Genomic DNA, 26,129 nt, shown 5'->3' with positions numbered 1-26,129 from the left:
CCTGACGGGGTGTCTATTGATCCAGAACGGGTGCGTTGCATCTCCGAACTGAAGCCTCCCACAAGCGTGAGAGAGGCAAAGCGCATCTATGGCTTTTATGCCTGGTTCAGAAAGTTTATTCCCTCATTTTCGAGAATTTCGGCTCCGCTTGTCGAACTGGCCAATTCTGATTCCTTCTATTGGAATGACGAGCTAGAACAGGCGTTTCACTCTCTGCGAGAATGTTTGCTGTCCGACCGCGTACTGGCGTATCCTACACGGCAGGAAAAGGACAAGTTCATTCTATACACAGACAGCAGTACAGTGGGATCAGGACAGGTCCTTTGCCAGATTCAAGGGGGCACTGAGAAAGTTATTGCGTTCAACGGAGGTAAATATAGTAAGGCTCAAAGAAAGTGGACCATCTATGAGCTCGAGCTGTTTAGTTTCATTGTAGGTCTGAAGAAATTTTTTAAGTACCTTTCTGGCAATGATTTCATTTGGGTATGCGACTGTAAGAGTGCGCTGCAGATTCTTCAGAGTAAAGAGGAGGTGAACCCCCGGATCGTGAGGTGGCGCGCGTACGTCAGTCAATTCAGATTTCTGACGGAGCATCGTCCGGCGGGAGTGATGAGGCATGTCGACATGCTCTCGCGAATTCCGGAAAACTCCCAATCAGAAGTCGCGGGAGAAAGCTCTCCGGTGCCGCCGGGGACCACTGTGCCGGCCGCCGACGGTCCTGCGCCGCCACAGCCTGCTGCTGCTGCACCCCCCCCCCCCCCCCCGCCGCCCTCAGCGGTGGGGAAGCCCGAAGGGACTCACCGTCCGGGGTGAATTTGGTCAGTCATGTCCCCGCAATGTCGCTCAGCAGGGATGAGATACTGTGGTATCAAAAACACGACAAGAACTGTCGAGCTGTCGTCCACAGACTGAAACATGGAAAATGGCCTAAATTTTGCCCTCCGATTTTGAAACGGGAGAAGGTGGATTCATTTTCGCTGGAGGATGGTATTCTGTGCCGCCGAGGAGGCACAAATGATGACCTAAGAATTGTTTGGCCGGTCGCTAAACGATTTGAAATCATGCGTCAGTACCACGATACGTCGCATCACGCGCACGGTGGATGGGAAAAATTATTATAGCAGCTTTCTCAGCAGATCTGGTACCCAGGACTGAAACGTGATTGCAACAATTACGTGATCAGTTGCAGACGATGCAGTCGCAGCAAGGATGACCGGGGCGTAGCCCCTCCGCCGCTGCTGCCACAGCCGGCGGCTGGACCGGGTGATATCTTGGTAGCGGATGTTGTGCACATGCCCAGTAGTAGAATCACAGGAAAGACGCTGGTTCTTACATGCGTGGATAAATTTACGTTTTTTTTTTGTTTACTATCCCCTGGACTCGGGCTCTGCCGAAAGTCTGACCGATGCACTGGCTGGGCACTTTCTTACATTCGGTCCACCGCGCTTTATTGAGACTGATGCTGGGACAAATATGAAAAGTCAGAAGCTTTCAGATTTATGCAGGTTTTGGAATGTAACTCTCCGGCATGGCGTACCTTTTCACCACGAAGCAGTGGGGAAAGTTGAAAGGCGGCACAGGGATATTAAGCGGCGGCTGAAGACCCTTTCGGACAGATACGGGACCGATTGGGAAGCCTATCTGGCTGCTATCGTATTTTCTTTAAAGGTAGTGTGCCCCCTTTGAAAGATTTCCCATTTTATTTTTCCTAGGATAAGAAGCTTCTGTTTTTACCTAATATCGCAAAAAAAAATCAAAAATGGGCCTGGAATAGTGCCTTTTTCGACTAAAAGTTTATCGGTTTTTCGATATGTATAAAAACTGTAGTGGGCTGACCTGCAAATAGGCGTCGGCAACAATCGCGAATGCGGCGCACATGTGACAATAAGCAAAGGTCATTATAGAGTTACGACGTACGGGAATGAGTTATCAGCTGTCTAATCGTAGACAACACAATGTCGAGCCTTAACCCTAGAACGCCTAGGGGGGGGGGGTTGTATCAACCCCCCCCCCTGAGGTTTTTTCGAAGTGCACGCTAAACGGCTTGTCGTAGCGGGCTGAAATTTTCAATACCCTCTGGGGCAACCTTTGCGCATATTTTGCCGAAAAAAGATTGATCGGGTCATGTCAGGTCACGGAGTTATGACGTCATAAGAGGTACAGCCTCCGGCCGACAGTTACCAAACGTGTGCGCCGAATCCCTAGGTTTTCTGCCGGTGATACCCACATTGTTTGATGGATCATGATGAAACTTCCCATGCATGTTGGGGCAAGCATTGGCTATCGTGTGGTCCAAGAAAATTGACCGGGTCAGGTCAGGTCACGGAGCTATGACGTCACAAGAGGAACAGCGTCCGGTACTATTTTTGAAAAGCGCCCGAACCACTATTTTGCTAATTCTTGTCACCTCAATGGGAATATGCAGCAATATTAGCTTCTATAGGGAGCAAATGGACCTCCCAAATCCAAAAATACAATCAGATTTCAAAAATTTAAATTTTGATTTTTCGAATTTCTGCCGCCGACTGTGACCTTGCCGACTTCCGGCGCTCCCAACGCGCCATTTTTAGAGCTAGGGAAACGAAATACATACCAAACGATAGAGAATTGATCAAGAAACACGATAGTGAAGGTTTCAAGTCGATATCTCCCACCGTTTTGCCGCAATCGCCGCGGAAAGTTGAAAAAAGTCTATTTTTCCGAAAATTTGACCTTTGACCGGTCAAAAGTAGGTCAAATGTTGACCTAGGACCAAAAAATATACCACCAATCGCGAGATCTCGTTGAGAGCAATCCGTTGGTTTTTTCCGCTAAGCTCTACGACCTTCCGTTTCGAAACGCCAGGGGGGGGGGGTCGTAACAACCCCCCCCCCTGGTCGTTCGTGTTATGAGAAATGGCCTGGTCGTGCGAGGGTTAAAAGCCTAGTTTCCCTCCATCATCTCTACTAGATTTAGGTGATGCTCCGACAAATTCACAAACAAGACCGAACTTGTTCGGAGTTCGGACTGTGAGTTAACCCTCGCCCTTTAGGGGGGGGGGGTCGAACGGACTCCCCTCGGTTTTTTCGCGAATAACTCGCGTAAAAAGCGGCCGATCAAATTACCGGGGCCCTGGCTTTGGGCGCGGCTTCTGCTCATACTTTGTGGCGCGTTATGAGAAATGGCCTGGTCGTGCGAGGGTTAAACTGTAAGCCTGTATTGGCATTTTTTCTTTTATTTGGCTGTCGAACATTATTTATGGTTTGAAATATGATTTTATGTAAAATAATTGATATGAAAAAGCCGTCTCTTAACCCGCGCCCCAGTGGCGGTCTCAGCCAACTTCGCCCTAGTGAGGGGGGGCATATGTTACCACCCACCTCTAACTCAAAAACTAAGAGGGCTAGAAAGACGCGGTAAAAAGCAGTCGATAGCTCTCAATGCGTACGTTTGAAAGTATTTCAGTCATTTTTCACCTTAGAGCAATATTGGGGTCACCAGAGGTCATCAAAGGTCAAAATTTGCCAATTGTCATTATATTTTTCAGAAAACATGCCGCTATCTCAGGAACTATGGTAGCTAGAATAACGCAGGGATGAGCAATCGATAGCTTTTGAACTCTTCTTTTGAAAAGGTCATCATCAATATTGACCTCAGGTCAACGGTTTGGCCTCCAGAGGGCAAAAAGTCCAAAAATAGCTGTTTTTACGAAAAGTGTTTTTCGACAATAACTTTCGACTACAAAAAGCCACGACATTTCTATTGCCAGAATCGTGTTCCTCTCGCCGAGACGCGTCGAATGAACTATAATTTGACCTTGAAAGGTCAAGTTGAAAATTTGACCTCAGGTCAAGGTCATGACCTTACCGGAAAAGGTCATGTTGCATATCAGTCGATGCGTCTCAACAAGGCAAACACAATGAGACCATCCCCAGCGTTCCATCTCTTTCCAATCGCGAGTTATTGGCAAAAAACTGTTTGTAGCCTCAAGTGACCTCGGATGACCTGTCTAGAGGCTATCAGCAAAAATGACACCTTGGTCATCACGAGTGGACTAAATCATTGTGATTCTGAAATATTTGGACTGTTCCGATGCGTACACACGGATCTAGAGGCATTTTCATTTTTCTCCATTGACTTGTAATGGAAAGGTTTCGCCAATGACCTGACCTTAGGTCACGGATATAAAAAATCCGAGATATACAAATTGTAGGCGCCCATAACAGCATGCAACCCACCAAGTTTGAAATCTTTCTGACAAACACTGCAGACTGGACATGATTGCAAACTTTTTTTAGGCTTGGTCAGTTAACTTGACCTGGTGACCTGACCTGACATGACCTGGGGTCAAAAATTTCACACATTGTCCAAAATTGATGTACCAAAAGCTACCCCAAGCGGCGCGGCGCTACGCGCCGCGGTTTTTTATTCACACGCAAAAAACGCGACAGGGTGGTAACATATGCCCCCCCCCCCCCACTGGGGCGAAGGTTAAGTTATGACCCCATTTCACCACACGCAAGTGGCAGAAATGACAATGATCAGCTGACGCATTTTTCTTGGCCGAAGTCAGAGCGCGCGGCCCGACGCACCACCACCGCACCACAAAGTATGAGCAGAAGCCGCGCCCAAAGCCAGGGCCCCGGTAACGTGAGGTAGCCGAGTCGGGGCAGCGTGCGCTGACCCAAGCCGGGGCCGCAGCTTTGGGCGCGGTCTACCGCATCCCCGCGGGCAGCCCCGGGCTATCACATGACACCGGGAGGACGCGCGGCCCCGGCTTGGGTCAGCGCACGCTGCCCCGACTCGGCTACCTCACGTTACCGGGGCCCTGGCTTTGGGCGCGGTCTACCGCACCAACTAACAGGCGTGTTCGAAACCGCAGGAGATGATGATGAACGGGTTTATCGAAACTTGATTGGATGAGCATATCGGTAATAGCGATTTCAGTGTGTGCATTTATTGTTCATAGTGGTGTGAAATGTGGTTGGGGTACGAGTACGACCGACAACCCGTCGAGGCGAATTTCGCACTGGGGTACTCAAAATTTGAAGAATTTAAGACGTTTCCATGAGTTTTGAAGGTATGGATAAGTTCTAAAAATCCGGTTCTCCTTATCTGGACCATTAACTCCATACGGTCCAGGAAAGCTGGCACACTACCTTTAAACACAGAGGTCTGCTCATCTCATGGTTATCCACCTTACTTTCTTTATTTCATGAGACATGTTAACACCCCTGTGTCACACTTGTTTGAGAGGCAAGTGCCAAAGTATTCTGAGGACTACGTTCATGAGAGAATGCGGGCCGTAGCAGCCACGCTGAGGGCAGCGAACGAGCAGCTGCGGGAATCCCAAGCCTTTCAAAAGCGGCATTATGACTTGAGACACAAGGCGAAAGAACCGACATACAAACCAGGCGATCGCGGGGTGAGACTAAATGCTTACTTCGAAATCTAAGCTGCGTTGCGGCATTGGCGGTTATGTGCGGCGTGTATGCCGATGATTAGTAAGCGGCGACCACTAAATTAAAAACTCAATAGCTTTGACCTGTTTTCAATGGATAACACTGCATACCAAAAATGTCCATCGCTCTCGTCATAGGATATTTATATTTAACCCTCGCATGTGTAGGGGGGGTCGGATGGACCCCCCCCATGGTTTTTCGCGAATAACTCGCGTAAAAAGCGGCCGATCGCGACGAAACTTTCAGTACCCTCACATTGATCGATTTTACACCTACCCTGAAAATTTCATGACCCTGGCCGAAATGACCTTTGACCTGTGACCTCTTTTTCGAGACCATGTTTGACCGGAATCGCGATTCTGCGTATGTCTGCTCGCATTAGCCGCGCGTTTGCAGGCTTTTCGTGGTTTCAAACGTTCAAACATGTGATTTGATGTTGCTTCCATGCATTAGGGTGGGTGTCAAGGTCACCTGAAGGTCAGGTCAGGTCATTGACCTTTGGTGACCTCGGGTGACCTCGGTTCACTTTTTCGAGCTGTACGTGTTTCTAGGCTAGTTTTTGGAGCTGAATTCGAATTTAGCAACCATTTGAACATTTACGAAGTAGTTTTGGTGCCTTCGTAACATGTTACGAAGCTGTCAGAGGCGGTTGACACGTACTACGAATACCCGTCACGATGCCTACTGGTTGACCTGACCTGACCTGACCCGACCTGATCTAAATGCTTAAAGACATCATCTGTGATCAAAACTAACACGATATTCGTGATCAGCACCCCGAAAAACCCCTTAGCAGCCACACTTTACGACTTTCTAACAGGTCCCGATTTTCCCGACTTTGGGTCATTGACCTGACCTGGAAGGTCACCCAATGACCTAGGACCCTAAAATTGGGTATCATCGGCTTCCTCTCGTCACGGGCAACACGCTCGTTTTTTCCGCGAAGCTCTAGCTCAATCAGGGGCCAAACGGCAAGGGGGGGTCCAACCGACCCCCCCCCTACACATTAGAAGCTGGCAAACGCCGCACACATGCGAGGGTTAAATAACTATCTACATCATTGTTTTGAACCAAATTAACCCTCGCCCGTAAACGGCGATCTGCCACCTTCGCCCATGCAGGGGGGGGGGGGGGTTGGTGTGACCCCTCCCCCTTGGCGTTTGAAAACGGAGCGTCGTAGAGCTTAGCGGAAAAGACCAACGGATTGCTCTCGCCGAGATCTCGCGATTGGTGGTATATTTTTTGGTCCTAGGTCAACATTTGACCTACTTTTGACAGGTCAAAGGTCAAATTTTCGGAAAAATAGACTTTTTCAAATTTTGCGCGGCGATTGCGGCAAAACGGTGGGAGATATCGACTTGAAACCTTCACTATCGTGTTCCTCGATCAATTCTCTATCGTTTGGTATGTATTTCGTTTCCCTAGCTCTAAAAATGGCGCGTTGGGAGCGCCGGAAGTCGGCAAGGTCACAGTCGGCGGCAGAAATTCGAAAAATCAAAATTTAAATTTTTGAAATCTGATTGTATTTTTGGATTTTGGATGTCCATTTGCTCCCTATAGAAGCTAATATTGCTGAATATTCCCATTGAGGTGACAAGAATTAGCAAAATAGTGGTTCGGGCGCTTTTCAAAAATAGTACCGGACGCTGTTCCTCTTGTGACGTCATAGCTCCGTGACCTGACCTGACCCGGTCAAGTTTCTTATACCATATGATAGCCAATACTTGCCCCAACATGCATGGGAAGTTTCATCACGATCCATCAACCGATGTCCGTACCACCGGCAGGAAACCTCGGGCGTTGGCACTCAGTTTGTGAAAATCCGGCCGGAGGCTTTTCCCTTTGTGACGTCATAACTCCGTGACCTGACATGACCCGGTCAAATTTTTTTTTTTTATCAAAAGATGCGCAAGGTTTGCCCCATAAGGTACCAAAAATTTGGCGGCGCTGCGCGCCGCCGTTTTTGCACTATTTTCGAAAAACCTCAGGGGGGGGTTGCACCAACCCCCCCTACATGGGCGAGGGTTAATACTCAGCCGCGAACGTATAAGGTATAACCCCTTGCCGTTTCGCTCCTGATCAAGCTAGAGCTTCGCGGAAAAAACGAGCGTGTTGCCCGTGACGAGAGAAAGCCGATGATACCCAATTTTAAGGTCCTAGGTCATCGGTTGACCTTCCAGGTCAGGTCAATGACCCAAAAGGCGGGAAAATTGGGACCTGTTAGAACATCGTAGTGTGGCTGCTATTGGGTTTTTCGGGGTGCTGATCACGAATATCATGCTAGTTTTGATCACAGATGATGTCTTCATTCATTTAGGCCAGGTCGGGTCAGGTCAGGTCAGGTCAACCAGTAGAGGTCCTGCCGGGTATTTGTAGTAGGTGTCAACCGCCTCTGACAGCCTCGTAACATGTTACGAAGGCACCAAAACTACTTTGTAAACGTTCATGTGGTTGCTAAATTCGAATTCAGCTCGAAAAACTGGCCTAGAAACATGTCAAACTCGAAAAAGTGAACCGAGGTCACCAAAGGTCAATGACCTGACCTGACCTTCAGGTGACCTTGACACCCACCCTAATGCATGGGGGCAACATCATATCACATGTTTGAACGCTTGAAACTACGAAAAGACTGCAAACGCGCTGCTAATGCGAGCCGACATACGCTGAATCGCGGTTCCGGCCAAACATGGTCTCGAATAGTAGGTCACAGGTCAAAGGTTATTTGCGTCAGGGTCATGAAATTTTCAGGGTAGGTGTAAAATTGATCAACACGAGGGTACTTAAAGTTACGTTGTGATCGGCCGCTTTTTACGCGAGTTATTCGCGAAAAAACCGAGGGGAGTCCGTTCGACCCCCCCCCCCCCCCCCTAAAGGGCGAGGGTTAACTCACAGTCCGAACTCCGAACAAGTTCGGTCTTGTTTGTGAATTTGTCGGAGCATCACCTAAATCTAGTAGAGATGATGGAGGGAAACTAGGCTTTTAACCCTCGCACGACCAGGCCATTTCTCATAACACGAACGACCGGGGGGGGGGGGGTTGTTACGACCCCCCCCTGGCGTTTCGAAACGGAAGGTCGTAGAGCTTAGCGGAAAAAAACAACGGATTGCTCTCAACGAGATCTCGCGATTGGTGGTATATTTTTTGGTCCTAGGTCAACATTTGACCTACTTTTGACCGGTCAAATGTCAAATTTTCGGAAAAATAGACTTTTTTCAACTTTCCGCGGCGATTGCGGCAAAACGGTGGGAGATATCGACTTGAAACCTTCACTATCGTGTTCCTTGATCAATTCTCTATCGTTTGGTATGTATTTCGTTTCCCTAGCTCTAAAAATGGCGCGTTGGGAGCGCCGGAAGTCGGCAAGGTCACAGTCGGCGGCAGAAATTCGAAAAATCAAAATTTAAATTTTTGAAATCTGATTGTATTTTTGGATTTGGAAGGTCCATTTGCTCCTTATAGAAGCTAATATTGCTGCATATTCCCATTGAGGTGACAAGAATTAGCAAAATAGTGGTTCGGGCGCTTTTCAAAAATAGTACCGGACGCTGTTCCTCTTATGACGTCATAACTCCGTGACCTGACCTGACCCGGTCAATTTTCTTGCACCACACGATAGCCAATGCTTGCCCCAACATGCATGGGAAGTTTCATCATGATCCATCAAACAATGTGGGTATCACCGGCAGAAAACCTAGGGATTCGGCGCACACGTTTGGTAACTGTCGGCCGGAGGCTGTACCTCTTATGACGTCATAACTCCGTGACCTGACATGACCCGATCAATTTTTTTTTCGGCAAAAGATGCGCAAAGGTTGCCCCAGAGGGTATTGAAAATTTCAGCCCGCTACGACAAGCCGTTTGCGTGCACTTCGAAAAAACCTCAGGGGGGGGGGTTGATACAAACCCCCCCCCCCTAGGCGTTCTAGGGCTAAGGAGGGAAGGAAGTCGGTGACGGTCAGGGGCACTACAAGCAGAACAGTCATAAGCTGGTGACAGGGCTGACATACCATGTTTTGATAGCATGACTGAAACAGACTTTTTGGGTAGCCAGGAAATCGCATGCGAGAGCCTATTGAAATTCTTACATCGGCCTTTATATGCACCAGTCGTATACAGGTGCGGGATTTGGCATACGATTTCCAGACAATCGAAAGACTGTTTGGAGCCAACGAAGGAAGGAATGAGTGAGTACTAAGTTGACAGCATTAATTTGGTTCAAGATGATGATGCAGAAAACTTAGTTATTTAACCCTCGCCGGACCTATTGGTTTTCTACATACGCCCCGGCCGAGGGGGGGGGGGGGCGGGTACGACCCCCCCCTCGCCGTTTCGCCCCTGGTGGAGCTAGCGCGTCGCGGAAAAAACGAGCGTGTGCGCCGTTACGAGACGCAGAGATTGGTACCCGATTTTAAGGTCCTAGGTCAACCGGTGACCTCTGAGGTCAGGTCAAGTGCCCCAGGGTACGGTTCAGTTTTTGGTGAATAACTTCGCAAAAAACGGCCGCAGAGCGCCGATTTTGGCAGCATCGTGTTCGCCTCGCTCAGGCGCGTCGAATGATATACTTTTTGTCCGGGTCAGGTCAACTTGGGGTGTTGACCTCAGGTCAAGGTCAGGTCAGCACCCCCAGGTCACGAAGTTGGTCGAAAGAGGTCATGTCGCATATCATTCGATTCGGCAGGCCTTCCTGAGTCCATTGGTGCCTTTCCCGACTCGCTAGCTCAATTTGATCAAGAGTTATTGACGAAAAACTAATTTGACCTTGATGACGTCATAAATGACGTCACGCAAGGTCAACATTGCAAAAGTGACGCATCTAACCTTGCAAGGAGTGTATCAAATCACGATTCTGTGTGCTTGAGATAGTTGGAGATCGTTCCCGGCGCCAGAATAGCAGTTTGAATTTTTCCCCATTGACTTATAATGGTGAGGTCACGAAAATGACCTGACCTCATATGACCTTTAGGAAAAATCCGAGATATACAAGTTGTGGGATTCATAATGGATACTAGATCCTGCAAGTTTCATTTCCCTGTGACATCTCCTCTGGCAGTGAGGGCGTTGCGAAGCTGCGACATCTGAAGACCGTGCAGAGGTTCACTTATGACGTCATAGGTCAGTGACCTGACCTGACCCAAAAATGCGGTTGGTGTCAAAAGATCCGGCTTGGATCAAAGGTCAGGTATGCCAAGTTTCAGCTCTCTATCGCCAGCGTGTTCGGAGCTATCGCGAAAAAACCCTATGGGGGGGGGCGGCACCCGCCCCCCCCCCCCCTCGGCCGGCGAGGGTTAAATCTAAATATCTTATGACGAGAGCGATTGGCATTTTTAGTATGCAGTGTCTTTCATTGAAAACAGGTTGGAGCGTTTCAGTCTTTAATTTAGTGGTCGCCGCTTACTAATCATGCGGCATACACGCCGCACATAACCGCCAATGCCGCAACACAGCTTAGATTTCGAAGTAAGCATTTTGTCTCACCCACGATCGCGTCCGTATTCGCAATTTCGAGCGGCAGAGGGGCGTGTCTCAGAAAATGGAGCATCCATGGTCGCATATGTATACGGTGCCACCACCGCGGTGTTGGGAATGGCCGGTCGTCGTCATGTAGAATGTTTGGACCCGGAGACTGGCCGCACTCGTCGCACTCATGTACGTTTCCTGAAACCAGTCTACCAGCGAGACGTTTAAGCTATTGTTCCCTTGCGTGTGCAGTTACTGGGGTTTTTGGCTTCATGTGTGTTTGACGTGCACGCTGTTAGTGTGTTTTCATTGTATGGAATGTTTGTAATATTGTGCAAGATCGCATATTTTGTTGCCAAAATCGTCAAGAGGGGGGAGTGTTAGCCGTCCCTGGGGCGGCGCTGTGTTTGTCCGCCGCGCTGGTTGACCTGGCTGCCCCTTGCGATCACGTGATGCCCGGAGGCTGGCTGGGCCGTCCGGCCGGGGCGCGGTGCCGGTGCTCAATACACGGCAGTGTGCTGCGAGACTCAGACAAGGGCGTTTTTTGCTGGGAAGTTACGGGAGCGCTAATGGGAGACTGTGACAGTATCCTCTACCTGGAAGTAGGCGCTACGAACATTTGCTTGGCCAGTCGATCGTAAAATGCAAATATTTGCCTATAACTTATATGGATAGGAAAGAATGGAGTATAATGTGTTAGTTATTTTGTGATGTTTTTATGTAGCAGCCATTGACCTTCTATAGTATCAATGGTTCGAAACGTGTTTTTTCTTTTGGCATGATAATGATTATACTTGTAATAAGGTGGAATCTTTGGCACATAAATAAAGACAAAGAACACCCAAGTGTAGGATTTGCTTTGGCTTCCTTTAGTTTATGAGCAAAAGGTTACCATTCCATCTTACTTCCATTAGCTTTCACTTAAATACTATTGTGCTTCAATCTCAACAAGGGTGGTCAGAATGGGAGTTCTTTTTTATCTCGCATAAATAAATACGTAACAAGTTACTTTATCCTAAGTTATGGATCAATCGATCAGATCTAAATCCATCGAGATTTTCGACAAAACTACTGCGTTGACTTTGTTCTATGTTGTTATTCACATTATTATTTAGTTTTATTACATTTATTCTGTTCCGTTCCATGACCGTAAATTATTGTTCAATATGTGTCATGTTCTGATAACAATGCAAGTTTGTTTTGTTTGTTTAGTTGGGTTAGGCCCTTTCGGTCGACAAGACCATTGCAGAGCCGGAAGGATGATAGGAATTAGGGGGAGACATTGGTCTGGGCAGGCACCCTAGTGAGTCGCCGGGGCTGAGCCCGTCCAGAGGACAGGCCACCCAGCCCCAAGGCACTCACTGCACCCGGCTACGGGGTGCGCTCCCTCAGGAGTAGCGGTGCCGCTCCAAGGGAGCAGCCCGCAGGAGATTAAGTTGCCTGTCCAGTCCGGAGGGGGGTTGCGGCGTGGAGGAGAAGGATTTCAGTATGCTGAGGATAGAAGCATGGAAAGGTGACAATGCAAGCAGTCGCGCTCATCCTTTAGATTGGCTACGTCTGTCTTTTCGTCGAGAATAAAACGGTTCCAAGGGTGAACCGGCCACCGGGGGATCGGCCGGGCCGGTCAAGTTATCCACTCGTGCTCGCAGACGGCCCGTGCCCCCGGGCGACAGGCGCCGCAGCGGGGTGGAAAGAGTAAGGGAGAGCGGCACCCCACGCGACCTGCCCGGTCACTCTCTCCTGGCCCACTGCCGTCACGTGCTCTGGGGCTCTCAAACCACCGACCTCCCGGCCTTCAGTTCGCCGGGCCGCCGCAGTCCATGCTGCGGTACTTTCAAGACAGACTGTACATATGTTGCTATTAGAGGTCACTGGTCATACCAGGTCAGGTCACAGGTCAGGTCATCAAAGGTCACCAAAGGTCACCACATGAACCCAACGTTACTAAGGTTGTGCGATGCATGTTTTATGGCCAGTTTTTTTTATTTCCAACTCAATTGTGTTGGTTATAAGACCATCAGGTACGGTTTAGGTCACTTTCTGGTGGAGGTCAGGTCAAGGTCAGGTCAAAAAAGGTCAAATTTCAAAGTTGATATTTTTGCATAAAACGGGTATGATTCGATGCAGCTCGTCACGGGGAGTCTAATGGCGGTCATTGTTCTGCGCTAAGAGGTCTAGAATTGCTAAAAAGTTAGTTTGAAAATTTGACGTCATAACTTTTGAACAGTTTTTTTTTTTTCGCTATAACTTGGCCAAAAAAGAGGTATCGATCTCATATTTGGTATGTAGATAGAAGCCGGTTGGGACTATCACATATAGTCCGTTTTTTTCGAAATTCAAAAAACTTTTAGGATTTTTCGGCTATTTTATTCAAAAAATCTATTTTTTGATTTTTGGGTGTCAAAATTCAAAAATTCCAAAAATCCGAGATAGCAGTTTTGTAGCACTCTGAATTCTACTCCTTGTATGTCTGAAACATTTTTATGTATCTCTAAAGCAGTAGGCCTGACAGCTCTTCTCGTGAAACCTTTTTTTGGGGGGTCGAAAATGGCAGAAATGACGTCACTCTGATGTCATTAGCGTCCAACCTATCATAGCCTTTGGAAAAAAATGGTCACAATGTGCAATAGCTGTTCACGGGAGGGTACTGAAAGTTTGGTGACGATCCGCGCAGCGGTTCTCGAGATATATCGAAAAAAAAAAACTAAAGGGGGACAAAAAAATGCCCCCCACCGCCTGGAAGGTTAATGTCTTAGAGATAACATTTCTCGTCGTCGGTCCCATGTTGAAAAGTAAGAATATGCATGTATTATTCCGTGTTAGTTGGAAGGTGTCACAATCGGCGAGACATCGAGGTTGTTCCACACTACGGGACGGCTGATGTTCTTAAAAAAAAATCCTTTTCAGCCTGGATGCCGTACCGGAGGGCTCCGTGAGGAGCCTGATCGAAGAAATGATTCAGAAAGCACCAGGTGACAGACCATCAAGCAAGTACATGGCCAGGCATCCGGCCTTCTGGGAGCCGAAGAAGATGGAACTGTTTTACCAGGTTAGCTTTCATCGAGTTTGTTTTTTTCTAGCAAAAGCTCCGAGGGCCGTCAGGCCCTGTAACAAATGTATAAAGTAGGTACTCGTAAATAAACAATTTCTTCTTCTGTGATAGTCTGTTTTGGGACCTCTTGTTCGAGCCGTATAACCAACACGGTTTTTCTTTTCTTAAAGTATGTATTGTAAATTTGACGATAGAATCCAAAAGTAATAAACAATCGGCCGAGACTTTGAATAACGGTACGTCAGGCCACTACGTCGGTTGGCTTTCGAATGTTCCTTTCACAGCTCCTGCTCGGCGTTCGGCGTCGGCCGCTATATCCAAACGTCATACACACACGTCATACATATAGATGTACCTACGTCATATCATAGCACCAATCAGAAGTGGGCCAGGACAGGCATCACAGGTGAGGAGCGAGGACCATATAAGGATATTGTTAGTGGGTTAGGGGGCTGGACAGTAAGTACAGAGGGATGCGGAAGACGGGGTAGGAATGAATTTCGTTACAACACAACGCGAGGTCTTTAAAGCTGAAATTTTGACCAAAATTTTCGGCTTGGGATACTCCTAATATGATGCATGATATAACGTACACAACACACGACACAGCGCAAGCATCACATAACCCGCGCCCCGTAGGGCTATCGGCGGCCCCTACCACCCGTAGGGGAGGGGCCGCTTCGGCCCCCCCCCTAAGATCTCGGAAACTTACCGGCCGATTTTCAAAGTTCAAACGGTGTTTGATAGCCCCACCGGAGAATTACCTTGTGACCAAATTTCATTGATCTAGGTCAAACCGATGACGTCACAGGTCAGGTCAAAGGTCGGATTTTCACCGTTCACAGGCATTTCAAGAAATGTGTTGTGAAATCGAGAAAATTGGTAATTTTTGAAAACCATCGATGGTACATTGTTCGTCAAACACATACTTTGCTATCTGAGGTCACTGATACCAGGTCAGGTCACAGCGAGGTCAGGTCACCGGGGGTCACAAGATGAAAGTGTGGTGTGATACATGTTTTATGGTCCATTTTACATGACAAATGGGATTATGTGGTTTAGACAGCCTTTGGGGCCAGTCTGGGTCACATTTTGCTGAAGGTCAGGTCAAGGTCAGGCCAAATTAGGTCAAATTTCAAAGTTGATATTTTTGCATAAAATAGGTATCGATTCGATGCAGCTCGTCACGGGGAGTCTAATGGTGGTCTTTGTTCTGCTCTACGAGGTCTAGCACGCGCAGTGGAAGGGGGGGGCGGATTTCGCCCACCCCTCCTGTTTTTCGCCAATAACTGGCGCCGCAATCAACATATTAATGTGAAATTTTGGCTACCTGCCCAGAATTGAATTGCGGATCTTCTCGTGCAAGAAATAAGAAAATCGGTTCACAACTTTTCTAGTGAGAGCGATGTAAACTCAAACATCCTGCCGCCGCGGCGCCGCGGCGGCGCGGCGGCCGGCGCTAGCCGTTACGCGCCGCCTGAATTGTAGACTGTGCCGGGGCGGGACGGTTCCGTCTTTACATCGCGCTCCTTACCGCTGATTATATTAGATTCGCGTCACATTTGGTGAGAAGACTGAGAAATGTACAGGGAATCATATGGTCAAAGAATTTTGAAAATCGGCCGGTAACAACTTGAGTTATGAGTGTGTAAACACAAAATTGTGATTGCCGCGTTTCCCGCGTCGGCCGATCCCGCTTCAGCCGGCGACATCTTACCCTTAGCAGGCTTCTAACTGCCATATTTATTGTTGGATTAACTAGAAATTCACCTTACATACTCACAAATGTTTGGTCTTTCGTATGGTGAAAGAAAAAAGAAAATCGGCCGGTAACTTTTTGAGTTATCGGCGTGTAAACGCAAAAAAGTCGCTCATATGGCAAATTTGACCACATTTGACCTCATTTGACCTTGAAGATATTGACCTAGGGTCATGAAATTCACACACAACAGAGTTCCCCATGGCCCCCACCTACCCTCCAAATTTCGTCTTTCTAGCTCCAGTGGGAGCTGAGATCTTAGGGGGGGGCGACATCCGCCCCCCCCTTCCACTGGGCGTAGTACTGGCAACCCTTCCACTGCGCGTGCTAGAATTGCAAAAAAATTGAGTTTGAAAATTTGACGTAATCATTTTTGAAGTTTATTTCGCTATAACTTGGCCAAAAAACGAGGTATCGATATGAAATTTGGTATGTAGATAGAAGACGGTAGGTGCTATCATATATATACCGGTTTTTTTCGAAACTCAAAAAAACTTCTTTGATTTTTCGGCTAATATATCCCAAAAAAATGTTTTTTTTTATTTTTGGGGGTCAAAACTAAAAAATCTCAGAAATCCGAGATAGCAGTTTTGTAGCCCTGTCACTTCTACACCTTTTACAGGGTGGAAAGTAATTACGCGAACATACTTTTTCGTCTTATAGCAATGGAAAAAGTGGCGGTGACACGAAAATTTCATCCTTTCATATATTCCTATTTATGTGCGATGCACTGACAAAGGCGTTCAGGCATAATTGACATGAGCATGTCAAGCACTGTTGGCCAAAGCCTAGTCCACGCCTCCTGGAGCTCTCTGGTGAGGCAATTGATGTTGGTGGCTACTAGCAGCTCTTAGACGCTCTCCTGAAGAGTCGCCTGGATATTTTTGATCAAATTGAGGTCTGGGCTATTCCCAGATTGACCATCATATGCCCAGAAGAAGAACAGGTTCTCAAAGCACCAGTCTTGCGCCTTTTTGGTTGTGAGAGGAAGGACTTTATCAATCATGAAGAAGAGTTTCTTTGCGTCGGGCACAAAAGTGCGCTCAATCATTTTGCCCCTTTTGGTGCATTGGTGGATGATAAAGAGACTCGTCTGGAAGGATGTTCCACTAGTTGTATACTTTATTTTTGGTGGCCTTTTTGGTCACTACATGCAATTCTGACACCATCCGCGCGCTCATAACACGCTGATGTGTGTTCCTTTGCCGGATGTTTGAGGGTTGGGACGGGCGGGACGTCGGACGCATCAGCAGCCCCCAACGCAGTTGTTCTGCAGGTTTGACGGATGAAATAGCTTCGAAGATGTCTCACCAACCACAAAGCCAGTTGCCTGTCCTCCTCTGTTCAGGTTTGGCGGTCTTTAGAAAACTTAAATTGACAATCCTGCTGTTAATTCATGAATTTTGGCCATCTCGATTGTTTGTACGGCTTGATTTTCGAATTTTCACGGATTTATGTATGAATCGTGATATCTTAGATCGGGTGCCCGGCCATAGTAAACCATTTCGCCAGTTTTCGGGTCGACTGTTGTCGTTTGGTCGCGGAAATGGTGACCACCCATTCGGCGCCTGAATTCGCCGAGGTTTTGCTGCCGCCAACGGCTTTGCTTTTTAAGTCCTCTTAAGTTTTATTATGCTTCAACCAAACGTGTAGTTGATTAATGCTGGTGCCGAGACCGTTCCGAGTCCCTTCCGCACCAATCCAGCCAAAATAATCACAAACGCTTTCCCTGGCAACACCAAATTGCGATCTTTGCCCATTGTGGTCTTGTGCAGCGTATGGCGTTTGCACCATTCGAAGTCGAGACGTGTTAAAGACCTTCCAAGTCATTTTTCAAAGTAAGGTCACTTTTGGTAGATGAGGCGACAACAAACACGACCAATCATGAACCATGACATCCCGCGCTCATACAAAATCTCCACTGACGGGCGAAATTGTAAGAAAATACATGTTCGCGTAATTACTTTCCACCCTGTATGTCTTGATCATTTTTCTGTATCTTCAAAGCTGTAGGCCTGACAGGTATTCTCGCGAAGGTCTTTTTTCGGTCGAAAATGACAGAACATGACGTCATTCTGACGTCATTTGTGGCCGACCTTTCATAGCATCTGGAAAAATTTTTGATCACAATGTGTAAAATTGATGCCCGGAGGGTTCTGAAAGTTTGGTGGCGATATCTTCAGCCGTTTAGGAGACATCGACGGAAAAGGACAGGGAGGGGCCGTTTCGGTCCCCCACCTAAGGGGCGCGGGTTAATTAATTAATACAACAATATACACAGCACAGCAACACACAATTTTCCCGTTTTCCTCGATCGCTGTAGTCCTCGTAGATATAAGTCCGTAGAGTATTCATCATTGTCCGCTTACGAAATATAGTCTACTGTCCCACTCGTGCACATCGATTCGGTTCTCGCTTCACAATCACTGGTAAGATTCCGCTGCGGGCACATCAGTTCAGGGAGTTCAGAGAGTTCAGAGAAATCAGAGGGTTTAGGTCACCTTTGACGCTGCTGTCTGACACGTGTTTGTCAGTCCATTGTCCATTGACACCAGATCGTGTGTCAGATGTCGACACGCTGTCGCCAGATGATGTGTCAGATGTTGACACATTGACGTTCTCACGTCTCGCGTCTTGTTGTGGGTCGCCCGTCCGGTGTCGGGCTGACCAGACCACGCGTCAGCGTAAGTTTTATCGGGGCCCCCGGACGTGGGGTGTCCGATGCGGGGCGGCCCGATCTCAGTGGCGCTGACTAGCACCGACGGCGGCTCGACCGAGTGTGGGAGCGCCGCTACCGGTACACCTCTGCTGCGGAGAAAGAACTCCTCTGGAAAATATTTGTATCAGACATCTGCGGATTTCTGAGAAGCGAGGGTCGGAGACGGTTTTAACCATTGAAAGCACGAGGGACTTCGGTCCGTGAGTTTTTACCGGGGCTTGATATTTGGAGCTACACTTGACGTTTCTTTAACAATAGCGCTGTCAGGGGCAGGATTTTGAGCGGATACTTTCTGGGGTCGGATCATAACGGGTTTAAACACATGACATCGGACGTATAGAACAGTTAATAGCACTAACGACACCACAATACACGTTGTGACCGAGATGGCGGGGATAACGACAGTTTTATTATGCTGAGCATTGCGTACTCGAATCTGCTGAATATGTTTCTTCAAGTTAGACAAATGGACACTTTTGTCTTAAAGTGGGGGAATAAAGTTTACTGCTTCGGGGAGTGAAACATTAGTTTCCGAAAGATCAACGAGTACATTTGACCAAACATCGTTCAAAGCGAGAGACATGTTGACGTGTTGGATCTGGACGGGGTCCAAGTATGAATCGGTACGGAAATGGGTAGGGAGGCGAAAGTACTTGTTCAGAGCAGTACAACTGAAATCCAATTTCACAAGCGATAGATGGTTATCAAGTCTCAAAGTTTCACTAGAGTTGATGATAGATTTGTCTTTACAGGAAATGTCAAAGCTGATCGGAATAGTTGCACTAACAACGACCCAGTATCCATTGCCAAAGTATTCTGCAGTCGGGTCGGTATTTACGTGACTGAAATAACCTTGTCACAAAATTGTTTAATGTCTTTAGTGCGGTCCGTCAGTAAAGCTGGGATACACATACTTGATGTCATAGTGTTCATAATCGGTCGGCGCAGGGGACAGAACGGTAGTCGTCGTCTCAGGTATACATGCATGTCGTCATCGTAAATAAAAGCGAATCTGTGGGAATCCTCGGACAGAGCCACGAAGTTAACCTTTTCGATCTTATAGTTAGCCATGAACGTTTGATCCTTCAAGAGTTTCGGTACTGGAACGTTGAAAACTTGAAATACTTTAACCCTCGCCCGCACATGCCATTTTCCCATCCTAGAACGCACATGGGGGGGGGGGGGGTTGCCACCCCCCCGCGCCATTTCGTTCCTGTTGGAGATAGAGCTTAGCGGTAAAGATCAAAAAGATTTTTTGGGAAGAGACGAATCCAATGATACCCAGTTTTACCTTCTCAGGTCAGTCATTGACCTTCCAGGTCAGGTCAAACTAAAAAATGTTGCTGTTTTGGGTCACCGTTGGATATCAAGTGCGCTGCTCATCAAATACCGATGACGATGCTGTTTTCTGGTGCCAAGCCAGCTAGAACCTCTTTGTCACACTACCCGACCAGAATTTTGCTGCTGAGGTCATTTCAGGTCAACTTAGGTCAAGGTCAATTATATGTGTTTGTGTGTCTGTGTGTGTATGTGTGTATACTGCTGTGTGCACCGATTGTTTTTGGGTCCATATTACATGAAATCATGATCTGAGAAGCTTTCACCAAAAATGCAGTCAAAAAGCTTCACAAAAAGTAAATTCAGCTTGCCTAAAACGCAATTATCTTAGATGACCTAGGTTGACCTTGACCCTGACCTTGACCCCTGTACATCGTCGAACAACATGTTCCATGATATGTGGGAGGTAAGACTTGCAAAAAAGGCCGAAATCAGGGTGTTAAAAGCTCACAAGGCCCATGGCAGAAGCAAGATGTTGAGAATTGGCGATTTGGGTCATGACAACAAGGTCATGAAAAACAAGGTCATATCTCCGAAACCAAAAATCACAGAAACTTGAAATTTTCAGTGGACCTCAAGAAAGGATAGAGGAGCAGCTATACGAAAAATCAGCCTTCTAGCTCTAAACATGTTGAGTGCAGAGCAGAAAGACTACCTGGGGGGTGGCAACCCCCCCATGTGTGGGCGAGGGTTAACCCTCGCCCGTATTGTTGTTTTTCCAGCCGCGAACGTATAAGGGGGGGGGGGGGGTCCGTTGGACCCCCCCCTTGCCGTTTCGCCCCTGATCGAGCTAGATCTTCGCGGAAAAAAACGAGCGTGTTGCCCGTGACGAGCGGAAGCCGATGATACCCAATTTTAAGGTCCTAGGTCATTGGTTGACCTTGCAGGTCAGGTCAATGACCCCAAAGGCGGGAAAATCGGGACCTGTTAGAACGTCGTAAAGTGTGGCTGCTATGGGGTTTTTCGGGGTGCTGCTCACGAATATCATGTTAGTTTTGATCACAGATGATGTCTTCATGTATTTAGGCCAGGTCGGGTCAGGTCATGTCAGGTCAACCAGTAAGGGTATTCGTAGTAGGTGGCAACCGCCTCTGACAGCTTCGTAACATGTTACGAAGGCACCAAAACTACTTCGTAAATGTTCATATGGTTGCTAAATTCGAATTCAGCTCCAAAAACTGGCCAAGAAACATGTAAAACTCGAAAAAGTGAACCGAGGTCATCAAAGGTCAATGACCTGACCTGACCTTCAGGTGACCTTGACATCCACCCTAATGCATGGGGGCAACATCATATCACATGTTTGAACGTTTGAAACCACGAAAAGCTTGCAAACACGCGGCTAGTGCGAGCCGACATACGCCGAATCGCGATTCCAGCCAAACATGGTCTCGAAAAGTAGGTCACAGGTCAAAGGTCATTTGGGTCAGGGTCATGAAATTTTAAGGGTAGGTGTGAAATTGATGAACGCGAGGGTACTGAAAGTTTCGTTGCGATCGGCCGCTTTTTACGCGAGTTATTCGCGAAAAACCATGGGGGGGTCCGTTCGACCCCCCCCCCCCCTACGGGCGAGGGTTAAAGTGATCTGTGACAGACATGAGGGGAATATTGATCAAAACTGACAGTCCGTTTGCGGTTCTCCGCGTTTAGGTATGAATAGCAGAATAATATCTATCGGTTTTAGTTGGAGCGAACGGTAAAGCAAGTTTGTGAGGCACCATTTTCTGAATTTCTTCAAGAATGACTGTGAAACGAGCTGGCGGAAGGAATGATCGTGGCACGATACCGTTTTCCACGAAGCTGAAAATAATTTTCATGTTAATGACGCTCCTCCGGAAGTCCTGGATGGCGTTAAGTAAGTCAGCGAACATGGTGTCCAACATCGAATCGAGTTCTGAAACGGAGGACAAGTTATCTTCAACCATGCGCCTCAATGAGTAAATTTCGTTCGTTAAGTACCGTCTTTACCGTCTTTCGGATCCTTACACGTCAGATAAATATACTTTGCTAGCTTCTGAGATGTCGCTCTTTTTGGGCTCTACTTTAGCTTCGTCATCTTCGCTATCTGCTGAGATACATACCTCAGGATCGTCTAAAACTTCTGCAATGCCAATGACTTATCGGGAAGGCAAAACGTAATCCCTGCCAGTGTCGTTCACTATCACGACTGTAATACGCTTGTTTTTGTCTACGTGGCCTACACTTTCGACCAAACACAAACCAGGTTCTTCTCCTAGGACTGTTGCATTACTCAAAGGTTGAACTATGCAATCTTGATCTAGCAATTGAACACGGTTGACCTACGCAGGAATCTCTATGTACGACTGAGCAGGAATTGTAACTTTGTGAGGCACTCGAACTAAAGATGTAGTCGTTTGGCAGGTCAGACGTTGAATTCGCTGCGGGATGACGTTACCGTCAAGGTTCATCGTCTTTTGTCCACAATATAATTGAACACCGAATGCAGAAAGAAAGTCGTTGCCTAGGATAGAGTCGTTTTTCAGAACTTCTACGATTTGGAACTTGAACGGTTGATTAAATCCTGCAATTTTGACTTGTAGTACGGCGGTTCCGAAGTTTGTGAGTCTATGACCAGAGATAGAACGATTAGGAACGCAGCTTCTCGTAGAAAAACCCTTGATTTTCCTGCACTGGATTTTGTCAAAAGCTTCACGTGAAATAAGGGATATATCCGCTCCTGAATCTACTAACGAATATGCTTTTTGGTCGCTTAGAGATACATAGCACATCGGCGAATATCAGGTTTCATTTTAACCCGCGCGCAAGTGTGGGGGGTGTTTGAACACCCCCCCCCCCCTCCGGTTTTTCGCAGATATCTCAAAAACGCGTTTTTGGTGCACCTTATCATACAACAATTCTACACATGCTGTAAAAATTTAAGACCAAGGTCATTCAAGGTCAGGTCACCAGGTCACTTCAAGTGACCTCATCTAATAAAAAGTTTCAATGTCTGCTATAGCTACACCTAGTGACCGATCACTTTGAAACTTTCAGCGATTGATGAGGGTAACAGTATCTATAAAATGTATATCTCGGAATTTTGATATCGGTGACCTAAGGTTAGGTCAATTTTGCGGCCTCTCCATTATACCTAAGTCAATGGGAGAAAATTGAAAAGCGTCTGTTTTGCACGAACGCTATTCTAGACACTCTCAAACATCGAGATATAGGTAATATTGACACACTGAACCGGAAAATGGCAACTGTGACCCCTCGTTATGTCCGCGAGGTCAACTCAGGTCACGAACAAAATCTAACAGTTTTTCGCTAATTACTTCAGATAGAGGCGTGCTAGAGCGCTGAAAACGCCTTAGATGTGTTCGGCTCGATGTTGCGGATCGACTGGTATGCAACATGACATTTTCCGGTCAGGTCATGACCTTGACCTGAGGTCAAATTTTCAAGTTGACCTTTCAAGGTCAAATTATAGTTCATTCCACGCGTCTTGACGAGAGGAACACGATGCTGGCAAAAGTAATGTCATGGCTCCTTTGAGTCAAAAGTTATCGCCGAAAAACCGATTTTCGTAAAAACGGCTATTTTGGGAGTTTTTGCCCTCTGGAGGCTAAACCATTGACCTGAGGTCAAATCTGAGAACATTATTCAGAAAGGTCTGTAAAAGGGCTATCGAATGCGCTTTTCCGCGGCGCTGTATCTCTATCGGTTCCCGAGATAGTCGTTGGCAGTTTTCAAAATGTTGAAATAGTCAACATTTTACCTTTGGTGACCTCTGGTGACCTGACCCAAAAAATGACCGAAGTGTTTTCGTCCTTATTTTTGACGTTCTTTCGATTGCCACTTACCGCGTGTCGCTATGTGGCCCAGGAGCCGAGTTAGAAGGGGGTGGGTGTTCAAACACCCCCCCACACACACACACACTAGGTCGTGGAAAATCCAGACTGACACTGGGGCGCGGGTTAATTTGTGCTGCTTGCGGTCCAGTTTTGTTTTCTTCGTAGAAACTGTCCGTTTCGGACCATCTTTTTTTGGCGCGTTTCTGGTCGCTATTTTTCGAGACGCGCGTTCGCGTTTCCCTTGGTACTTTGGGGAGGGGGACGGGTTGAGTTGCGTCGGCACGTACGGCGACGGCGTACATGTCCAGGTGTGCCACAAGCGATACAGATGGGGGATCAATCTTCGGTGCACTGGTAGTTCGGTCTGGGAGTCTGAGGGGCTTGAGGGGGAGTTTGTACGTTGCCATAGTACGACATCAGTGGGGGTGGAACATCAAAGCGGACTTGCGGGGAGCTGTCGGGGGAACGTTGAAATAAGTCTGTGGAGGAGTAGTCGGAGGTACGTTGAAACGCTCCTGCGGTGGGGCAGTCTGAGCACGTTTTTGCGGTTTCAGTTTTTGGATGTCGCAAGACATTCGCTGCACTTGGGAGGTTAGATTTTGAATAGTGGTCCGAAGTTCAGAGTCTGTAGCGGACTGAATACCGCTGCAGTCCATGGGTTCGGCGTCGGACTGAGGAGGGGAGTGATGGCAGCAGACTTGGAAAGTCCTGTCGGCCTGCTGCTCACTTTCAGCGAAAGCGAGGGCGTCGTCGAGGTTAGTGAATCTTTTCCTGATCAAGTTTCGCGCCAAGCTGTCGTCGCTCACGCGTTTTTGGAACACTTCTACTAGGAAGCGTTGCGCCTCAGGGGCCGTGTCGGGTCGCGGCCGGCCGGCCGCGGACCATTTTCAGAAGTGGCGGGCAGACCGTGCGTCGAGTACTTGCTTTCTCGCGTGGCGGTACTGGAGTTCACTAGCATTGTTTAAAATATTTTCATTTGCCATGAACTTGAAATTATACACTATAATTAACGATCATTTGTCAATTATTACAAGTTCTTCAAAGTTCTTCTTTGAAAGCAAATGATTTCATTTCACTCAAGAATTGTCTTGTCCACCACTATAACCGCCACCCAGCCGCCATCCATTGGAAGAGATAGGCTCTGCGGCACAAAGTGTCGTTTTAAACTGGACTGGTCACTGGGAACCAATGTGTGATGACATTTCGAGCTAAATTTATGCTCATTGTGTACCTAGAAGCATTGGAAACAACGCTCTGACTGTACATTTTTAGTTTTTTGCCTCTAAATGAAAATATTTACAATCAAGTACTTTGCAAGCGCACTTTAGAAGCTCCCGTAATGCTAAAGTTCTATCTCCTACAAGTATGTAAATACTGCTCTAGGGAACCAACAGTTCGCATCGTACTACCTTTAAATTATATCCATATTGTTCCCAGTACTTTGCTGAACAATGTGGTGAGTGTACATTTTTCGTTTTTTGCTTTACAAGCGTAAAATTCGTCTGGTTTTACACCGCTTCATTCGCCTCCATAGCCCGGTAACGGCGCTGCGCGGCCCGGCCGGCCAGCGCCCGCTGTAGTTCCAAACACTGCCCGATAGATGGCAGGCGCAAAAGTGGTCCCAGCCGTCCCGGTACGCAGAGAGATTTTCGAATGCCTCCGATGCCATTGTCCGCAGCTTTTCAGCAAAATTTTGTACCGACTCACCACGGTTCTGTTTTAGACGCCTGAATTTTTCCGAAGCCAGGTACGGGTCGGTCATTTCGCTATATCTTCCCTTTAGTTTTCGTCGGAGTTCCGACCACGTGATTTGGGGGTTTACTTTTAGCATGCGTGAAGCGTACAGTATGTCTAAAAAGAATGTAACGTCGCCACTACGTGGCGCTGGTGTCGCGAGCCGGTAGTTGGCTGAATCCGCACCAGACCACACATTCCCACGCGCTAGGTGACAGCTGCGCAGCGGCCGGTAGTAGCGTAAGCCAGGGACGTAGCCAAGGGGGGGGGGCGGAGGGGGCGCCCGCCCCTCCCTTGGGGTTTTCAGGAGGCCCCCCGAAAGGATTCAGGCCAACGTGGGCCGACCTGAATCCTTTCGGCCTAAATCAAACGTGGGCCTTCGGCCCACGTTGGCCAAAATCACGTCGGAGGCGAACGAAATTCACGCGGGAATCTAAAAAATGACGTCAGAACAGTCAGGGCCCTCTGACCAGCCTGACAAGTGACAGCTAGGACCCTTCTAATCTCCTATGAATAACCACTAGTGTCTGTGTCTGACCGCTAGGGCCCCTCTGACTCCTCAGTAGAGAGGAGGCCCTCTGTGGGTAGGAGGCCCTGTGTAGAGAGGAGGCCCCCTTAGAGAGGAGACCCCCTGTAGAGAGGAGGTCCTCTGCAAAAAGGAGGCCCTCTGTAAAAAAGAGACCCTATGTAAAAAAGAGGCCCTCTGTAAAAAGGAGGCCCTCCGTAGAGAGCAGGCCCTCTGTAAAGAGGAAACCGTCTGAAATCAGAAGGCCCTTTGAAGAGAGGAGGCCCTCTGTAGAGAGGAGATCGTCT

At 47.7% G+C, this 26,129-nt stretch overlaps 1 protein-coding gene across 1 annotated transcript in view; it reads left to right on the top strand.

Annotated features, from left to right (window-relative positions):
- The window catches only part of LOC122370902 (serine/threonine-protein kinase/endoribonuclease IRE1-like), a 134,472-nt gene that overhangs the window by 72,720 nt on the left and 35,623 nt on the right, over positions 1–26,129 (top strand). Inside the window, exon 7 of the mRNA XM_043346853.1 lies at positions 13,807–13,948. Within this exon, the coding sequence (XP_043202788.1) occupies positions 13,807–13,948 (142 nt within the window). The remainder of the gene's footprint in view (positions 1–13,806; positions 13,949–26,129) is intronic.

This window comes from Amphibalanus amphitrite, unplaced genomic scaffold (assembly GCF_019059575.1).
Source record: "Amphibalanus amphitrite isolate SeventyFive unplaced genomic scaffold, NRLGWU_Aamphi_draft 001183F_arrow, whole genome shotgun sequence".
In the NCBI taxonomy this organism is placed as follows: domain Eukaryota; kingdom Metazoa; phylum Arthropoda; class Thecostraca; order Balanomorpha; family Balanidae; genus Amphibalanus; species Amphibalanus amphitrite.
Note: the sequence above shows the minus strand (reverse complement) of the source record. Positions and strands in the feature narration are given on the sequence as shown.